Source organism: Manis javanica, chromosome 4, assembly GCF_040802235.1.
Source record: "Manis javanica isolate MJ-LG chromosome 4, MJ_LKY, whole genome shotgun sequence".
NCBI lineage: Eukaryota > Metazoa > Chordata > Mammalia > Pholidota > Manidae > Manis > Manis javanica.
In genome coordinates, this window is record NC_133159.1 from 18,753,451 (window position 1) to 18,773,464 (window position 20,014).

A 20,014-nucleotide genomic window follows, 5' to 3' on the forward strand; every position below is an offset into this window, starting at 1 on the left:
CCACCAGCTGTCAGGCAGTGCCATTCACTGACCCAGAGTGGGGCCAAGATACAGATGATGCTGATAACTGGTACAGGAACCACTTTATAACTTGTATTTTAGAAGGGCTGAAAAGAGCACGAGTGAAACCTATAAATTACTCTAAATTATCAGCTGTTATAAGAACAGGAAAGTCCCTCGGCCTTTCTGGAACGGCTCAGGGAGGCACTGGCAAAGCACACTTATGTGTCCCCAGAGTCCCCAGAGAGCCAAGTCATTCTCAAAGATAAATTCATCACCCAATCGGCCCCAGATATCAGGAGGAAGCTACAAAAATTGGCATTTGGCCCAGAGCAGAATCTGGAGAGCCTCCTGAAGGTCGCCACCTTAGTTTTCTATAATAGAGACGAGGAGGGAAAGAGGGACCCGGACAGGAGAGACAAGCGAAAGGCAGAGGCATTACCCATGGCCTTGCAGAGTCAACTTTGGGCCTCCGAGGTTGGAGAAAGGGAGGCCAGCCCCAGGGCCCGGGCCCTGGGTGGCTTGTTTCCTCTGGCAGAGAGGGGCATTTTAAGTGAGAGTGCCCTAGGGCTGGGCGCCCAAAACCGCCGACACCCTGCCCGCTCTGTCAAGGAGACCACTGGAAGCGAGACTGCCCTCAGAGGCGCAGGCAACTGGGGTCGGCCCTGCACCAGGGTGGTCAGGACTGAAGGGGCCCGGGGCTACCCATGCTGGCTCCTGTCACCATCGTAACTCCACAGGAGCCCCGGGTGATTCTCTCTGTAGGAGGTCACACCATCAACTTCCTGCTTGATACAGGAGCTGCCTATTTGGTCCTCCTCCATAATCCTGGCCCTCCCTCCTCCCAGTCAACTACTATTAGAGGCGTATCTGGGAAGCCCATGACCAAATATTTTACTCAGCCTTTAAGTTGTGAGTGGGACTCAGTGCTGTTCTCCCACACCTTCCTAGTAGTCCCAGAAAGTCTGACGCCGCTTCTAGGCCATGATATACTTTCTTAAGTACAAGCCTCTGTGCATATGAACATAGGAAGAGATAAGCGATATCTTCCCCTAGTGGAAGTAGACATTAATCCTGAACTCTGGGCAACTAATGGGATCATTGGAGAAGCAAAATCAGCCCAACCAGTGCAAGTTCATCTTAAAGACCCTAATTACTTCCCTCATAAAAGGCAGTATCCCTTAAAACCAGAAGTTCGTGAAGGTTTAAAGCCAATTATTAATAACCTGAAAACTCAAGGCCTCTTGATAGCCTATAACAGTCCCTGCAACAATCCCATATTAGGAGTACAAAAGCCAGACAGAAGCTGGCACCTTGTACAAGACCTGTGAGCCGTTAATGAGGCAGTTGTGCCCCTTCACCCTGTAGTACTAATCCCTACACCCTGCCATGCAGGATTCCTGAGGGAGCAGCAGGGTTCACTGTGCTAGATCTGAAGGATGCTCTCTTTTGCATCCCGCTTGTACCTGAGTCCCAGTTTCTCTTTGCCTTTGAGGATCCTGTAAATCCCTCAGCTCAATTAACCTGGACAGTTTTGACCCAGGGATTCAGAGACAGACCACATCTATTTGGGCAAGCCTTAGCCAAGGACCTGGCCTCCTTTGATTCAAGGAAGGCAGAAATCATCCAATATGTGGATGATATACTTCTCTGCACTACCACAGAGATGGAGTGTCAAGAAAATACTCAAAGATTACTGAACTTTCTGGCTGATTGTGGCTATAAGGTCTCTCATCAGAAAGCACAAATCTGTCAGCAGCAAGTGAAATATCTGGGTCTTAACCTCTCAGGGAACTAGAGCGCTGGGAGAAGAAAGAATCCAACCCATTCTCCACCACCTGTTGCCCTCTACTATCAGGCACCTGAGAGGATTCTTAGGCATCACTGGGTATTGAAGAATTTGGGTCCCTAGATATGGGGAGTTAGCTAAACCCCTCTACCAACTCCTTAAAGAAGCCCAAAAAGAAGGCACTGTAAAACTCCAGTGGGAACCTGATGCTATTAAAGCTTAGGAGGCTTTGAAGAAAGCCCTGCTCCAGGCCCCTGCCTTAAGCCAGCACACTGGAAGTCAATTTAACCTATTTGTTACTGAAAGATCCGGAGTGGCACTGGGAGTACTAACTCAACCTCGAGGGGAAATGCAGCAGCCTGTAGCCTATCTAAGTAAGGAATTAGACCCAGTAGCTAAAGGCTGGCCACACTGTCTGAGGTCTATGGCAGCCGTTGCCCTGCTAGTACCTGAAGCCACAAAATTGACCCTGGGAAGAGATTTGATAGTGCATGCACCCCATAACATCACCAGCTTACTAAACACCCGGGGAGACCTGTGGCTGTCAGATAGCAGGCTACTAAAATATCAGTCACTCCTCCTTGAGGGCCCTGTCACCCAGATGCAGACATGCTCCACCCTAAACCCAGCTACCTTCCTGAGTCCATGAGCAAAGGACCTGAACATAAGTGCCAACAGGTCCTTGCCCTAAACTATTCTGCCAGGGAAGACCTAAAAGACACCCCCTTAGAGAACCCAGAGCTTGTCCTCTTCACAGACGGCAGCTCCTTCATTGAGCAGGGCCAGTGGAAAGCTGGCTATGCAGTTGTCACTCTGTGGGATACTATCAAGTGCCAACCACTTCCACTGGGCATGAGTGCCCAGCTGGCAGAATTAATAGCCCTCACTAGATCTCTCAAAATAGGGAAAGGAAAGAGGGTCAATATATATACTGACTAAGTATGCCTACCTAGTGCTGCATGCCCATGCAGCCATATGGAAAGAAAAGAGATTTTTTAAATTCTGAAGGCTCCCCCACAAAATACCATAATGAAATTAACCAGCTAATACAAGCTGTGCATGAGCCTAAAGAGGTAGCAGTTATTCACTGCAAAAAAGCCACCAGAAAGGAATGGATGAAGTAACAGAAGGAAACAGGCGAGCTGATACAAAAGCCAAAAAAGCAGCTCGAGAGACTTATAAGGCACCTATCCAAGCCCCTCTCTTATAGACAGGTGTGCCAGCTGATATTATCCCCAGCTATACTAAAAAAAAGCTGCAAGATAGCCTCTCCAAAAGTGGCTCTCTTCTTCCCTCTGGTTGGCTTCAGACAGAAGATGAGAAAATGTATTTACCTCAAAATACAGAGTGGAAAGTTCTTAAAACTTTACACCAGACTTTTCATTTAGGCATAGACAATACCTATCAGATGGCCAAAAGGATTTTTGCAGGCAATGGCCTATTAAAGACCATAGAGCAAATCACTAAAACCTGTGAGATTTGTCAAAGAAATAACCCATTAAATAGAAAAGCCGCTCCTCCTGGTTTACAGTGGACAGGCAGATACCCAGGAGAAGACTGGCAAATTGATTTCACACATATGCCAAAGGCAAAAAGATTCCAGTATCTTCTTGTGTGGATAGATACATTCACAAGATGGGCTGAGGCCTTCCCCTGTAAAACTGAACAAGCAAAAGAGGTAGTAAAAATACTCTTACATGAAATTATTCCCCGCTTTGGAATGCCCCAAAGATTGCAAAGTGACAATGGCCCAGCATTTAAAGCAGCCGTGACACAAAGAGTGTCCCGAGCTCTTGGTATACAGTATAATTTACATTGTGCTTAGGGGCCACAATCCTCAGGTAAAGTAGAAAAAACTAATGATATTATTAAAAGACACCTAAGAAAGCGGTCACAAGAAACTCACTTGCCCTGGCCTGACTTACTACCTTTAGCCATGATAAGAATAAAAAAAATACTCCCAGAATTTCGTGGTTAAGCCCCTTTGAAATGCTATATAGAAGACCTTTTTTAAAGAATGATTTAATCATAGACAGAAGTCACAGAAATAATCCGATATGTGACACACCTAGCTAAATTTCAGACACTCCTTCAAAACCTAACTGAAGGACAAAACAGAACCTCTAGGGAAGCCCTCTTTGAACCAAGAAACAAAGTCCTAATTAAGTCAATTCCTTCTAATTCTCCAACTCTTAATCCAATCTGGGAAGGGCCCCGCACTGTTATACTCTCTTCTCCTATGGCCGTTAAGGTCACAGGTATCAAAGCTTAGATTCACCATTCCAGAGTAAAATACTGAGAAGATTCCTCTCAAGATCTCCCAGACAACACAAATACAGAAAAACCTATTACACAGAACACCAAAGTTCAAAGACCCGCGTATGCCTGTGAACCCATAGAAGACCTGAAACTACTGTTCAAAAGAAAATCCTCAACTACCCGTATTTGAGATAAGTATTCCATACATATTTTTTCTTTTTTTCCTCTTTTGAGTAATCAATATGAGATCAACATTGCTTTTCTATGTGCTACTCTCTAATGCTCCCTTCATAATGAATGAATCTAATTCTTTCTTAAATTGGGCTGAAGACATAGCCAAGATAAATAGAAGTTCATCCTGTTGGATATGTAGATTACTTCCTGTTTCCAGTACCTCAGGAATCCCTTGGGGGATGTCTCCTCTCCAGAGACATGATTGGTCGCAGTGACAAATTCTTATAAATGATGAACGCACTGCCCAAAGCACAGTTAGTGCTGGAATAACTAATTGGAAGGTAAAATTCTGGCCCATTAATAATACTCTAAGAGACAAAGGGCATAAATTTCCCTTCTCATATAATGTCACAAAAAATTTAGCCACCATTATTGCTCTACCCCAACTACAAAATGCATCTAATAGACCAATTCTCCATGCAAATAATCACAGATATGAAAATGGTTTTTTTCAAATTTGGGATAAGTACATTTGGGTTACTCCAATGGCAGGACGCTTAAATCAGAAAGCCCCCCTCTGTTGGGAGCAAAGAAACCATTCTAATGACTATCACCCAAGCCTCACCCGATATTTAGGTTGGCTTCCCAAAGACCCCTGTTCACATACAGTAACAAGCTACAGATTGGTTTGCCACAGACTAGTTAAGGCGCCCTGGAATCCGTTGGCCAGCCCCAAATGGCACCCACTGGCTGTGTAGAACTAATCTCTGGCCGTGGCTTCCTCCAGGGTAGATAGAGAAGTGCACTCTGGGATTTCCCTGGATGCAAGTACGGTAGGTAAAAAATATCGCACACCCCGCAAACTTCCCAAACCTCCAACATCGTTAGACAGAGTGTTTTTCATTGGTATGATCACCTAGCCTCCATTTTTATGCCATCTCTTAGTTTAGAAGATGTAATTTAGCATATTGAGTCCTTAAACAATTTTACTCAAAAAGCCTTAAATGATACTATCCAAGGAATAGCTCTCCTAAATACAGAAGTTAAACTAATGCGCCAAGCAGTTATACAAAATAGAATAGCATTAGACATCTTAACAGCAGCACAAGGAGGAACCTGTGCCATAATCAAAGTTGAGTGTTGTGTGTACATTCCAAATTATTGGCAAAATGTCTCTAATTCACTCCAAGATCTCCGAAGGCAGATCCAAGCTATGTCAGGTCCCGAAACCTCATGAATCACTACAATAGGAAACTGGCTTTCTACAACCGTTTAGTGGAAATCCATTTTACTCATCGAGCTCATCATTATCCTAATACTAATATTTGGCCCCTGTATACTTAACCAAATACGATTTGTTCTGTCTCACCTAGAAGCCATAAAACTGCAAATGGTGATAGAAATAGAACCCAAGATGGAAATGCCCATCTTCTGAGGCCCTTTTGACCCACCACTGGTAGAAAGCTAACTGCACCCCTTACAGTGTCCCTTCTCAGCATGAAGCAGCCAGAGCGGTTGTCGCTCCCTTTCCCTAGCAGCAGCTAGGGTCTCCATCTGTAGAGGGGAGAATGAGACAGGGACCGTGGGTATAGTCAGAGTAAGGTGAGAGCCTCCAGAAATAGACCCCTACCAAAACTCCATGTTAAACAACTAAACAAAGACAGAATCACACTAATTCTCTGAAGTATCAAGCTAAGAATATAAGCATTCTTCAATAAGGATTAGTCAAAAAAGCCAGGAATGACCTAGCCTGGAATGTTTGAACATCCCCCACATGAGAAAATACCTCAGCATAGTCCATGTCTTGTTTGTGTCAATTAAATGACACAAGAATGTTAAATATTCAAGCAAGAACCTCGGCATCACCATCTTGTTCCTTCTTCCATGCCCAGCGGAGAAACTGCCAGAAATTAATAGCAGTGATACTGGGGTTCTTGTTCGTGGAGTCGAAGGATGAACTTTGCAAACACTCAAGGTAGGAGAGCCAGGGAGAGGCTTTTATTTAGAGATACAGTGAGACAGCAGAGCTCCTGGCTCACAGCAGGAGGGGACAAGAGAGTCTGTGGTGGTGCATTGTCCAGGGGGTTTGTGTGTGGTTGAGGATTTTTAGGAATGTGGTAAAGGGTTAAGGGTGCAGACTTATTAAGTGGTCCCAGAATGGTCATTTTTTATGAGTAACAGAAGAAATTTGCGGCTCTGATTCTTTCTCAGGATAGTAGCTTCCCTCTGGGAGTGTATCAATGAAGACTGCCTGCCCTGCCCCCAGGGTGGGCTGGGTTGTTGTCTGTTCACTAAAGAGTGTGTTAAGAATCTTACTTCTTAAATTTTGGAGATGTTTATAGCTGGGCTTGCTTACCAAATTAATCTTTTGCCCAGGTTGCAGAGTACTTGATTAGGATTATAGAAGGAAAAACAATGTATGGGTACAGTTAAAAATAAACTGGGCCTTTTAGCAGGCCAAGGTAAATTTTACAGTGTCATGATCTACTTGACACAATGGAGTCACAGGTTATGCTGAGGTACTTTATCTGGGGAACATTTAAACATTCCAGGCCAAGTTGCTCCTGGCCTTTTGAGCTTTAAATGATTTCACTGAAGAATGCCTATATTCCTAGTCTGGTATCTTGACCCTAGAGAGTTAGTATGACTTTGTAATGCTTAACATGGAGTTTCAGAGTTTCGGTAGGGACTTCTTTGCACATGTTTACATTGTTCTGACTGTAATTATCTTGCTTTGTTTTTTTCTGGAAGCCCTCACCCTACTCTGCCTAAACCCACAGTCCCTGTCTCAGCAGTGCTGAATATAAAAGGAATATACAAAAGTAAAATAAATAAATAAGGAATATACAAAAAAACATTTATTACTGTTATTTCTGCACTAACAACCACTAATAGCTGTGGAAATAAACAAGTAATCCCCAACATGAAAATATACCTGATGTTGGTGTTCTTGTTCACAGAGTCGAAGAATGAACTTCACAAACACTCAAAGTAGGAGAGCAAGTGAGAAGCTTTTATTTAGAGATAAAGTGAGAGAACAGAGCACCTGGCTCATGCCAGGAGGGGACAAGAGAGTCCATAGTTGTGTGTTTAGGGATTTTATAGGTGGTTGAGAGACAAAGGGCTAGGGATGCAGACCTGCTAAATGGTCCCCAAATGTTTATTTTTGAAGAGACACTAAGTTTCTTATCAGTCTTCTGGGTTATTTTGCAAAGTTAACTTAACACAAGAAATGTACTGCTTTGATTCTTTCCCAGAATAGCAGCTTCTTGGTTTGGGAGCATATCAGTCAAGACTGCCTGTCCTGCTCCCACGGTGGGCTGAGTTATTGCCTGTTATGTTAAGAAACTTACTTTTTGACTTCTTGGGTTTTAAAATGCAATCTTATTCTTAAGATGGAATCCTTCCTGTTTTTACTATGTTGTTTATGACTGGGCTTGCTTGCCATTTTTCTTGCCTAGGTTGCAAATTACTTGAGTTAGGGCTGGAGGAAGAAAAGCAGCATCTGGGTAAAGTTAAAGAAAATAAACTGGGCTTTTTAGCAAGCTAAAGTAAAGGTGGTAATATGTAAGGTGCTATTAATAAAGGTATATTCAGTGTACTATGGATAGGAAAATTTTAACCTTATGATATTCATACAATTATAGAATGAGGCAAATCTGTACTAACATGAAGATACTCATAAACATCTCTACAAAGACAGGTATGTATAAGCACAGAAAAAAAACCAGTACATTATACTGTTTACAGTGATTGACTTTGGGGAATGGAAATAGAAATGGTAATTTGACTTATTTTTCAGAATAATTCAAGGCAAATACACACCCTTGCTGCCCAGTCTTAACACAAAAGCAATAATCTGCCATTGTTTTGAGTATTTTCAAAGAAACATTTAATACTTTTGTACTAAGGGAAAAGAAAGGAGAGGGAAAGAACAGTGCTAAGTTTCAGAGATCACATTGACCTGGGTTTAAAGGGAAAATAGGGCTTCTCCAGAGCAGAAAAGGACTATGAACAGCCACTGCAACTTCAACCAAAAAAGCAGATATGATTTGAGGACGACTTTGAAGGTGACTGGGTGAAAGGTAAAAGCCACTAATTCTAACAGGTAATAAGCTCAGTATGGAAAGGTTCATTTTCAATAGCTGGGGTAGGCATTAGGAACTGGAGCTCAGAAATTGATACTCCTCGAGTTAGTTGATAGTTAAGGTAAAGTTGAGGAATTGGCAGGAGAGCTTATAAATGGAGAAGCAGGCCAAGGATAAAATCCTAACAGTAGGCAAAAAACAAGGAGCCGGTGTAGGAAATCGAAGAGATCAAAGAAAAAAAAAAAGGCAAATGCATGTAAATCTGAGTAATTTTGAGGAAGGACTCCATAGAGAAATGAAAATTGAGCTCTAAGTTTTATTTTACTAGATAAGCTTAAAAGAGGTCTTCATTAAAGAAAACCAAAGGATAGCATGTTGTGGTTAAGTTAGGTCAGTAATCATGGCTTTTCTAGTCAGTTTACACCTTAAGGAAAACAGCAGAATATGATACCTGAACCTACTATCTAGGGATGTGCTTACCAAAAGGGAAGCCACACACGGCCTAAGATGTGATTATCTGAAATATGGTTAGGGCAAATTGAGGTGTTAAGTGTAAAGCACACAATGGATTATACCACCTGTACAATAAAGTAAAATACCACTTCTTTAAATAAACTGGAGTAAGTCACCTCTTTTTATCTTTCAGTGTAGCTCCTATTTCTTTGGGACAGCACTGAGTCTAGTCTTTTGGTACCATTTACCATCATCTTGCTTTATTGTTCACAGGTGATATTAGTTGAGAGTATCAAGCCTGGAGAACTGCATCTCACGTAATGACAGCCAGTCTGGAGGTATGTACCACCAGTTACACTGTAATAAAGTCTAGGAGAGAATGAAAATAGTACTGGCCAGGCGCAACCAACAAGGTCAAGTTAGACGAGGACAAATTGATGGGCCAGTTATGAAAAATACCCATGTAGCCACTAGCCACACATGGCAAGTAGCTAATATGATGGAGGACTGAATTTTAAGTAAACACATGTGGCTAGTGGCTATTGTATTGGAAAGTTCAAGTAGAATACTGGACAACACAGCTTTAGTTAATAACAATTTAATTGTTATTATATAACTTGAGGACCTTCACCACCTTTAAAATAACTCCTACTTAAAAATTTAGGACTTCAGCTTGTTCACCTATTCATCTGTCTTTCCAAGTTACTTGTTTTTTGCCTGTAATATTCTGCCCATCCTGTTCTCTAACTTGTTATCCTTGCCTATTGGAAATCTTTCTGATTTTTTCTAAATTTAAGAGGCGGTTCAAGATGGTGGCAAAGAAGCAACTAGGAAAGAAAAACATACCTTGTAAAAAAAAAATTATAGGAAAAAAATAAAACCATGCAGTTTCTACCATTTTTACTTACCTAGATTCTACACATGACATGTTTTGTTGCTAAAGCCCAGCACATAGCCACAAATAAAGTTGTAAGTTGGCACCTTATGTTCAAGCATTTAAGTCAAATAATACTTGCAAAGATCTAAAAAATGGCTTAAGTATTTCTAGTTTAGTGTCTGCCAACATGTATTAACAGGCAAAAATTACAAGTCTGTAATTAGTCTATTTAGACCAACTGCATCTTTTTTCAGTTCATAATTAAGGGTAATATTCACTTTAAATGTTACTAAATCTCAGATTTTATAGCTCAACTGGGTCATTTCCATTTCACCCTCTTTGGCTGAGTTTCCTACCCTGAAGTTCAGAGTAACTCTTCTAGGATAACACTATGCCAATATTCCATAAATTTTAGACCAAATTTCTCTAATTTTAAAGAGAATTCATATCAATTAGGAACAGTTAAGATTCAGGTTCTAATTCAGGTCCAGGCTGGCAACTTGAAATTGAGCATTTCTCACAAACTCCCACTTAAGGTCAGTGAGCCCTATACACTGTCAGTTCATGGTCTTGGACTTGGGATTAGCAAGCCTTTTAAAAAGTTATCTTCTTTTTCTTCTACATAAATAATTACCCATTATGTAATATATATATAATAAAGTGAGGCCAAAATAACAAAAAAATTTTTATTTAAGAATACATACAATACAAACAGCTCAATTACTGTGTCTTAGGAATTTCACTTAAATATAACCTATCATTAAACAAAACATTTACAAGTATATATACAAGACTCCCCTGTATGTAACATCTGGTCCATTTGTGCTTTCTCAGATCTGTAAGGAAACCTAAATGTTAATATTTAAGTATTTACATCTTTTTGTGACATGGTAATTTCACCAATTACCAGTAAATGGAATAATGATAGAAACACAAATTTGTAGTACAATGCACTTCAGGCCGTCTTAGCCCTTTGCTTTCTTTTAGACAGGTATCCACAGTCCATATGGACTTTTTTTCCCATCTATTTTCAAGGATCCTGTAGAGGTCACTTCAGCAGTAGCTTTAGATGATTTCTGAAGCATTGGCTTGGCTACAGAATTCTGGAAGGGAAATTCTTAAGTTAGCTTCCTGAACACATACACTGTACATACTTAAAATATTTGGTTTTTACAAAATACATTAATTGATTTAAGATCAAAACTTATGAGACACTAATAAAATGCAAAGTGTGACCCTCATTTGTAACTTGATCCAATCAAATTGTAAAGGCAAGGAAGTATGGGGGGAAAATTAGTTGTATTTGGGAGTGATGAAGTGTTTATAAAATAGTTTTGAGATTTTTTTTAAAGCTCTTATCTGATTTAAAAATATTCCAATTCTTAAGATATTGAGATTTTCTTTTTAAACATTTCAATAATTACAGGATAAGGTTAAATATTTTTTTAAATTGAAACACAGAGTGAAGATATTAGATGTAGAAGCCCATTATACTGGTCATTTGTAAAAATGGCAAACACAAAATATTTAAGCATCTATAAAGTGGCTTAAGAGGACCAAAAACCCTATCTCCACAAAGACAAAAATGATGGCCCTTCTAAAAAGCCCATATTAGGAAAATATGTTCTAAGTCCAATTTTTGAGTATACTTAGATATACTTACATTAGAGCTAAAAGCTATGTTTTTTTGCTGGGAAGATTTTTCCTTGAGATATTTAGTTCCATCTTCCGTTAGCTTTTCCAAAAGCTAGACAGGCAAGAGAAAGTGTATTTTTTACAGACCATTACCCTTGGTTTACAATACCATATAAAAAGCAGCCCAACTGTATATAAATTTAATTAGAAATATAAATCAAGTTGGATCTAACCAACAGCCTCAACAACATAGTACTTGTTAGTTTCCTGGGTAACAAAACTGATTCAATCACTGGCTTAAGACACTCTTTCCCATAAAGCAGAATTGTATTCCCTTGATGCAAATTCAAGTTAACTTTGAAAGTGAAGTCATACCAGAAAATACCTAGTTTCAAACAAGTAAGGCATTTGCCCTTTGGGCACACAATCATCTGAAAAAGCAACTAAGATCTTATCTACTACTAATATTTAGCAAATCTGTATCTGGGTCCAAATGGTAGATTCACCTTGATAACACTTACTTCCTGTGTTAACTGAATCTATCAATTCCTGACTACCTTGAATCTTTAAGACCTTTATGCTTTGGATTTCTCATAATTAAAAGCCCAGTGCAATTTGCCAATGCACATCCTGCACATTTCTGGAGAATTATAATAAACTTATCTGCAAGTGAAGTAGGCCTCTTCTTCTGTAATCTCTCAAAACATCTGGAATATATTGCATATATTATGAAAGGGACATCTATATCACAGATGCCCAACATTACAAAGTGTACTTCAGTTCAAAAATTTTTTAGTATCTTATCCAAATAGTACCTGTCCCAATTCTAGCACGCACATTGATATACCAACAAAAACTATGCTTTCAATGTGTGAAAATTTCAAATTAGTTAAACCTCTGATGCTTTTGCTCATGTATCAATTACCAACAGATTTTCTTCAATGTCTGGAGACCACATTCATGATTTCTATAAGACAGAAATAAAGCAGATCAACTATACTGTACGTTGAGTACAGAATTTGTGGGAACAATGCCGCAAATGAAAGCTACAAAAAAAAAATACTCTGTAAAGACTAGGTAGAAAAATTTGATAACTACACAGAAATTGTCAAAGTACCAATTACATTTTGAAAGTAGTGCTGTTGTCAACTGAAAATAAAAGTCCACTTATCTCCCATTTTCATGGAGGAGACACCGTATTGTCAGATGTGTATTTAGCTAGCCCTTCCAAGTAGTCTAAGGTAATCAAATGAAAATCGCAGTAACTTTCTGAAGATTTTGTTTGGATAAACCTAAATACTTACCTCAAACTTTGCACCATTATTTGGTAGAGCTGTACTACGGTTTGTTTCTTTAGGTACATAAACAGTTCTGAGACTAGCTGGCAAATGAAGGTGAGCTGTTCCTAAAGCTTTTGCGGCATTGGCTTTTGCTATTTCTAACAGCTCCATTCGATCTACAAAAGAAAAAACACAAGACATTCAGTAATTCTGTGGTATTTCCCCAAAAGGACTCAATCACAATACAGCAATATAAAAATTTGTAAATACTATTTCCATGTGTAAACTGTTAACCTCTATCCATGTAAAAAAAATTCTCTAGCTTATTTTCTGAGAAGCACCCCTAATCTCAACAACTGGTTTTCAGTCTTCCTTACCAAGGCCTGAGGTTTTTCCTTGCTCTTCAAATATGTATTCTGAACATGGTTTTTTATACAATATTTTTAATATGGTACAATTGTCATATCTAAAACCAACACTTCAAAGTCCATTCTCAGGCTGACTTGTTTGCTTTTTTAAATACCGATTATTAGATCTAATCCCATCCAGAATACAAGTCATTCGTTTTCGAATACTGGAACAAAATCCCATTTTCCATATAGTTATCAACTATAGAAAGAACTTTGGGCCTTTTCTTACCGTTCGCACAGTCAACTTACAGAAGCTCTTGGGAGTAAAGTGGGGGAAACGAAGTCACTAATTTAGAAGGCCCCGTAAGAACTGCCAACCACTACGAAAAAGGGTTCTGTCCACCCCCAGAGCCATTTGACGCCTCAGCTGACCTTTAATCCCAAGGGGAAAGGACGTTGCCAATTTTAAAACTGGATGCCCCACGTAAACTAGTTTTAACCAATAACCTAATGCCCTCCTTCTTTCCTCCCAATGAAAGCTTTAACATCTCAGGAACCAAATGAAATAAAAATGGTGAAACTATACAGCAACGTTGGTTCCCTAGCCTACTCACAGTGTCGCCAAACACGTATAAAGGTGCAAACGCTGACGTTAACCGTGCGCCTCTACAACAAACTACTCACCTTTGTCACTTAACCGAAAGGGGGTTCGGCTTCGCGACCTCGTCCTGGCTCTCCCCCTCCAACTTCTGTGTTCCTCCGGGTGCACCGTGCGACCAAAGCCGTGGTGCCGGCGCCCCGGGGTGAGCGCGTAGGCCCTTCGGTAGTACGACCTTGCCCGAGATCGGGACCGGCTGCGGGATCGGTACCGCGAAGGAGACCGAGAGAACCTCCTGGAAGAGCCGCGGCTCCGCGAGTAGGACCGTGAGGAGCGCCTGTACGTCCTCTGGTGGCGCCTTCTGGAACGCGACCTGCTCCTCCTCCGGGACGACCACCGACTCGAGCCGCGGGACGGGGACCGCGAGCCGCTTCCGGAAGACGAGCGGCTCCTGGAGGCCGAGGACAGTCGGCTGGACTGGCCCGACCGGGTGGTCGAGAAGGAATCCTCCTGCGGCGAGCCCGGCCACAAATTCACGTAACTGGACATGACGCCTGCGGCTGTCAGCTCTCTTTGCTTCAAAGTCTCTTCCCCAAGTGTAGTCCCTAAAAACCAACCAGTGGGAGGGGCGTTAATACCCGGAAGCAGTGCCGGCGGCGCGCGGGTCCCGGACGGAGGAAGAATACGAGTCTCACGAACTCCAAAGGCTTCCGGCCCCGCACCGGCCACAGCTCACCGGCCTTAAGGCCCCATGACGCCCGGCACTTTGCCCTGCCACACACGCCTGAGGTACCTGCGTAAGAAAACTAACCAAGGGCTGCCGACCCCTCACGTAAGACGCAGAAAGTCCCGACGGACACGTTCCACCCAGGCGGAGGACGACGAGGAACTTCTTAAAGCAGCTCTAGATGAGTGACCAGCCATCCGCCCCAACGTCCGGGAGCGAACTAAGCGGGAATTCCGCAAACTGGTCGAAAGAACTAGAAGCTGGCTTCTGGCGCGTGCGCAGAGACGTTGGTGCGATGGGCGTGGCTCCCCTCACCCAACCGTCACCCTTCCTCCTCTCGCTCCTCCCTCCCGCCTCGCGCAAAGGCCTCCGTGGTGCGCATGCGCAATAACCTCGGAAGGGGAGAGGTGCCACTCCCTCCGGGTCTGAGGCGGCCCATGGCTGTTTGTTTTCTTGGCTGGAAATTAGGAGAAACTGAGAGGCTTGGCGCGGCGCCACACGGGTCTGTAGGATTGTCTGCCCGGCCGATACTGACTGAGTCGTTGCCTCCACCCTCTGGGAAGTTACAGACTCGAGCTGTGCCTCCCTGGCACCTTCCTCCGGACTCCGCCGCTGCCGGACCGCGCCCCTCCTCGAGACGTTACCGGATCTCTGTAAATGCAATATTAACTTACAACAGGTTGTTTTTACTCCCATGTTTTCATTAGTAAAGATAAGAACGGTGAAGTCAGAATGCAAAGACACACGTAGGTTACCTTTATAGTCTAGGGGGATCAAAATAACGCCTGAAATGTCTCTTCCAAGAACAGTGTGCTTGGTGTTGGGGGAAAAAACTATTTTTATTTGTAAATAGGATACATTCCAAACATGCTTATGGGTAATAAAACATGACAATTGCCTTGAAATAAGTTTTCACTGCATGAAGTACCGTATCTGTAAAGAAAGTTAGTTATATGAGCTTTTTTGAAAGTGAGAGTGGCATTTTTTACAAAAGCCAGTGTCTTTGGAAATACAAACTCACTTTTCTCTTGTCCATCTTCATCCGACATCCCCAGTCATACACAGATTAAAGGGAATAAAAAAAGCCTTATAACAGAATCTTAACCCACGCCTGTGATCTGCCTTACTTGGCATTGTCCAGAGGATATCATCGACATCGGAGGAAGCATGATGGAAATTGTTCTTAAGTGCAGAAATGCTTCTAAAGAAACATTTTTTCAAGTACTATTACAAATAAAATGAAAAGACACTGCCCATCTGCCAGGAACTTCTGCTTAACGTTCTCATAAAGCTATGTGAATGGACAGAAAAATCAGATTTGACAAGTGTAAAATGTGTTGGGGAAATAAAGTGACACTGCATATAACGTGATGCTGTTGGTTTTGAACAAGGAAAGGGTGGTAAGAGCCTCTGTAGATAGTCCATAGTAACAGTCAAATGTGGGCCTAAAGTAAGGTGACTAGAAAAATCCTGGATGTTAGCAGTAAAAATAATGGAAACATACCTTGCCCTTGTGCAGAATACTGACTTCTTTAGCGCAGACTACCTGAGTTAAAGTCCGCAAGGGATGTCAGTGTTCCTTTATTTTTCTAAACAATACGATCTTGTCAGCATTTATACTCACCTGATTCAAAATCCAATTTCAGTTATTGCACAGAATTTGTAGGCTAATTAAGGCAGAAATTATATCTTTACAATAGCACATCTTTCAATCCCAGAACGTGACACTTTCTACATTTATTTGAGGTTTTCTTTTAAATGTCCTTCACTGTGGTTGGCAGACTAATGTCCTTCAAAGATGCCCCTGCCCTAACTCCCAGAACCTGTGAATATGTTACCTTACAAGACAAAGAGATATTTGCAGATGTGATTAAGGCCCTTTAGATGAGATTATCCTGAATTATATAGGATAGACCCAATCTAATCACAAAACAGATTCAAAGCATGAAAAGTATTCCATGACCTGTTGCTATGTCTGAAATGTTGGGGGCCATTTGCATGGTACTAAGGCCTCTAGGAGCTAAGGATGGCTGCCAGCTGCCAGTCACCAAGGAAACAGATATCAGGCTTGCAGCCTCATGGAACTGAACTCTGCCAACACCTGAACGAACAGGTGTTCTCCCTGAGGCCTCCAAAAGGAACACAGTACTGCTGACACCTTGACTTTCATAGCCCAGTGAGACTTCTTACCCACAGAACTGTAAGACTACAAATTGGGTTGATTTATGCCATTAAGTTTGTGGTCATTTGTTACTGAAACAATAGGAAACTAACACATTAAGTTTTCACAGCTTTTTTCATACACATCTTGCACTTGTTGTACCAGGTGTATTTTCAAATAGTTTAATGGTATTTGTGGATTGTGAATAGGATGCTTTTTGTTATATGTTCACTTTGTTTTGCTTTATGTGTTTCAACAGGTGCACAAAAACTGAGCTAGGTGAGTGACACCTAGCTGAATTTTTAGGTCCAATATGAAAAACTTTTTTCATTTGATAGGTCAGTTCAACCAATGTACATTTATTATAACAGTAACATTGATCTTATCTCTTCCATTGCTATTATTTATTTTACTTTGCTTTTTTTCACTTTATCCCATTTGTTTTGCCAGTCTGATCAAGTATATCTTTTTCCCTCCCTCCCATTATTCATTTAGAGGTTCTGCAATGTGTCACCATGACATTATTGATTTAATGATTCTCTTGTTATCTCTACCAAGCCCATTTACTTATTTATTTATTTATTTTGGTATCATTACAATTATATGAGACATTATGGTTACTAGACTCCCCCCATCATCAAGTGCCCACCACATACCCCATTACACTCACTGTCCATCAGCGTAGTAAGATGCTATAGAATTACTACTTGTCTACTCTGTGTTGTACAGCCCTCCCTGTGCCCCCCACACTACACTATGTGTGCCAATCGTAATGCTCCTTTTCCCCCCTTATCCCTCCCTTCCCACCCCTCCTCCCCAGTCCCTTTCCCTTTGGTTAGTCCATTCTTGGGTTTTGTGAGTCTGCTGCTGTTTTGTTCCTTCAGTTTTTTTTCTTTATTCTTATACTCCACATATGACTGAAATCGTTTGATACTTGTTGTTTTCCACCTGGCTTATTTCACTGAGTATAATACCCTCTAGCTCCATCCATGTTGTTGCAAATGGTAGGATTTGTTTTCTTCTTATGGCTGAATAATATTCCATTGTGTATATGTACCAAATCTTCTTTATCCATTCATCTACTGATGGACATTTAGGTTGCTTCCATTTCTTGGCTATTGTAAGTGGTGCTGCGATAAACATAGGGGTGCATATATCTTTTTCAAACTGGGCTGCTGCATTCTTAGGGTAAATTCCTAGGAGTGGAATTCCTGGGTCAAATAGTATTTCTGTTTTTAGTTTTTTGAGGAACCTCCATACTACTTTCCACAATGGTTGAACTAATTTATATTCTCACCAGCAGTGTAGGAGGGTTCCCCTTTCTCCACAACCTCACCAACATTTGTTGTTGTTTGTCTTTTGGATGGTGGCCATCCTTACTGGTGTGAGGTGATATCTCATTGTGGTTTTAATTTTCATTTCTCTGATGATTAGCGATGTGGAGCATCTTTTCATGTGCCTGTTAGCCCTCTGAATTTCTTCTTTGGAGAAGTGTTTGTTCATATCCTCTGCCCATTTTTTAATTGGATTATTTGCTTTTTGTTTGTTGAGGTGCATGAGCTCTTTATATATTTTGGATGTCAATCCTTCATCGGATCTGTCATTTATGAATATATTCTCCCATACTGTAGGATGCCTTTTGTTCTATTGATGATGTCCTTTGCTGTACAGAAGCTTTTCAGTGTGATATAGTCCCATTTGTTCATTTTTGCTTTTGTTCCCTTGCCAGGGAGATATGTTCATGAAGAAGTTGCTCATGTTTATTTCCAAGAGATTTTTGCCTATGTCTTTTCCTAAGAGTTTTATGGTTTCATGACTTACATTCAGGTCTCTGATCCATTTTGAATTTACTTTTGTGTATGGGGTTAGACAATGATCCAATTTCATTCTCTTACATGTAGCTGTCCTGTTTTGCCAACACCAGCTGTTGAAAAGGCTGTAATTTCCTCATTGTATATCCACAGCTCCTTTATCGTATATTAATTGACTATATATGTTTGGGTTAATATCTGGACTCTCTATTCTGTTTCACTGGTCTGTGGGTCTGTTGTTGTGCCAGTACCAAATTGTCTTGATTACTGTAGCTTTGTACTAGAGCTTGAATTTGGGAAGCAAGATCCCCCCCTGCTTTACTCTTCCTTCTCAAGATTGCTTTGGCTATTCGAGGTTTTTGTGGTTCCATATGAATTTTAGAACTATTTGCTCCAGTTTGTTGAAGAATGCTGTAGGTATTTTTATAGGGATTGCATTGAATCTGTAAATTGTTTTAGGCAGGATGACCATTTTGACAATATTAATTCTTCCCAGCCAAAAGCATGGGATGAATTTCCATTTGTTAGTGTCTTCTTTAATTTCTCTTAGGAGTGTCTTGTAGTTTTCAGGGTATAGGTCTTTCACTTCCTTGGTTAGGTTTATTCCTACATATTTTATTCTTTTTGATGCAATTGTGAATGGAATTGTTTTCCTGATTTCTCTTTCTGTTAGCTCATCATTAGTATATAGGAATGCAACAGATTTCTGCATATTAATTTTGTATCCTGCAACTTTGCTGACTTCAGATATTAGTTCTAGTAGTTTTGGAGTGGAGTCTTTAGGGCTTTTTATGTACAATATTATGTCATCTGCAAATAGTGACAGTTTAACTTCTTCTTTACCAATCTGGATGCCTTGTATTTCTTTGTTTTGTCTGATTGCCATGGCTAGGATCTCCAGTACTATTTTGAATAACAGTGGGGAGAGTGGGCATCCCTGTCTTGTTCCTGATCTTAGGTGAAAAGCTTTTCAGCTTCTCCCTATTAAGTATGATGTTGGTTGTGGGTTTGTCATATATGGCCTTTATTATGTTGAGATACTTGCCCTCTATACCCATTTTGTTGAGTTTTTATCGTGAATGGATGTTAAATTTTGTCAAATGCTTTTTCAGCATCTATGGAGATGATGCTGGATTTTGTCCTTCTTTTCCTTGTGGATCATGTGGATTTTGTCCTTCTTTTCGTTGATGTGGTGGATGATATTGATGGGTTTTTGAATGTTGTACCATCCTTGCATCCCAGAGATGAATCCCACTTGATCATGATGTATGATCCTCCTGATGTATTTTTGAATTCGGTTTGCTAACATTTTGTTGAGTATTTTTACATTTATGTTCATCAGGGATATTGGTCTGTAATTTTCTTTTTTTGTGGGGTCTTTGCCTGGTTTTGGTATTAGAGTGATGCTGGCTTCATAGAATGAGTTTGGAAGTATTCCCTCCTCTTCTATTTTTGGGAAAACTTTAAGGAGAATGGGTATTATGTCTGATAAAATTTAGCAGTGAATCCATCTGGCTCCGGGGTTTTGATTAACAGGGGTTTTGATTACCAATTCAATTTCGTTGCTGGTAATTGGTCTGTTTAGATTTTTCTGTTTCTTCCTTGGTCAGTCTTGGAAGGTTGTATTTTTCTAGGAAGTTGTCCATTTCTTCTAGGTTTTCCAGCTTGTTAGCATATAGATTTTCATAGTATTCTCTAATAATTCTTTGTATTTCTGTGCAGTCCATCATGATTTTTCCTTTCTCATTTCTGATTCTGTTTATGTGTGTAGATTCTCTTTTTCTCTTAATAAGTCTGGCTAGGTGTTTATCT

General features: G+C 40.8%; 1 protein-coding gene and 1 long non-coding RNA gene across 4 annotated transcripts; one reads left to right on the plus strand and one right to left on the minus strand.

Moving 5' to 3' along the window:
* Nucleotides 1-6,027: 6,027 nt before the first annotated feature.
* Nucleotides 6,028-13,583, plus strand: LOC118972348 (uncharacterized). Its single transcript, XR_005061256.2, has 3 exons — nucleotides 6,028-6,197; nucleotides 9,037-9,101; nucleotides 13,445-13,583. It is a non-coding gene; the product is annotated as an uncharacterized lncRNA (long non-coding RNA).
* RSRP1 (arginine and serine rich protein 1) lies at nucleotides 10,313-14,532 on the minus strand. Of its 3 annotated transcripts, none has more exons than XR_001850884.3 (5): nucleotides 14,315-14,532; nucleotides 13,590-14,108; nucleotides 12,580-12,731; nucleotides 11,304-11,982; nucleotides 10,313-10,743 (listed from the first exon to the last, which is right to left on the minus strand). XR_001850884.3 is itself a non-coding variant. In XM_017646052.3 (5 exons), the coding sequence occupies exons 2-5, from the start codon at nucleotides 14,050-14,052 to the stop codon at nucleotides 10,624-10,626; spliced, it is 819 nt and encodes a 272-aa protein (XP_017501541.3). In that variant the 5' UTR covers nucleotides 14,053-14,108; nucleotides 14,315-14,532; the 3' UTR covers nucleotides 10,313-10,623. The 3 variants fall into 3 exon arrangements, 2 of the variants coding, with proteins under 2 accessions (XP_017501541.3, XP_017501548.3); XM_017646052.3 differs by having other exon boundaries at nucleotides 11,304-11,387; XM_017646059.3 differs by having other exon boundaries at nucleotides 11,304-11,387; nucleotides 14,297-14,453.
* Between the last annotated feature and the right edge of the window lie 5,482 nt (nucleotides 14,533-20,014).

Coding starts and splice junctions, on each gene's coding strand:
- RSRP1 (XM_017646052.3), bottom strand. CDS start 14,052: ATGTCCAGTTACGTGAATTTGTGGCCGGGCTCGCCGCAGGAGGATTCC. Junction 12,732..13,589: donor CTTTCGGTTAAGTGACAAAG/GTGAGTAGTTTG, acceptor TTTCTTTTGTAG/ATCGAATGGAGCTGTTAGAA. Junction 10,744..11,303: donor ACATAGCTTTTAGCTCTAAT/GTAAGTATATCT, acceptor TTTCCCTTCCAG/AATTCTGTAGCCAAGCCAAT.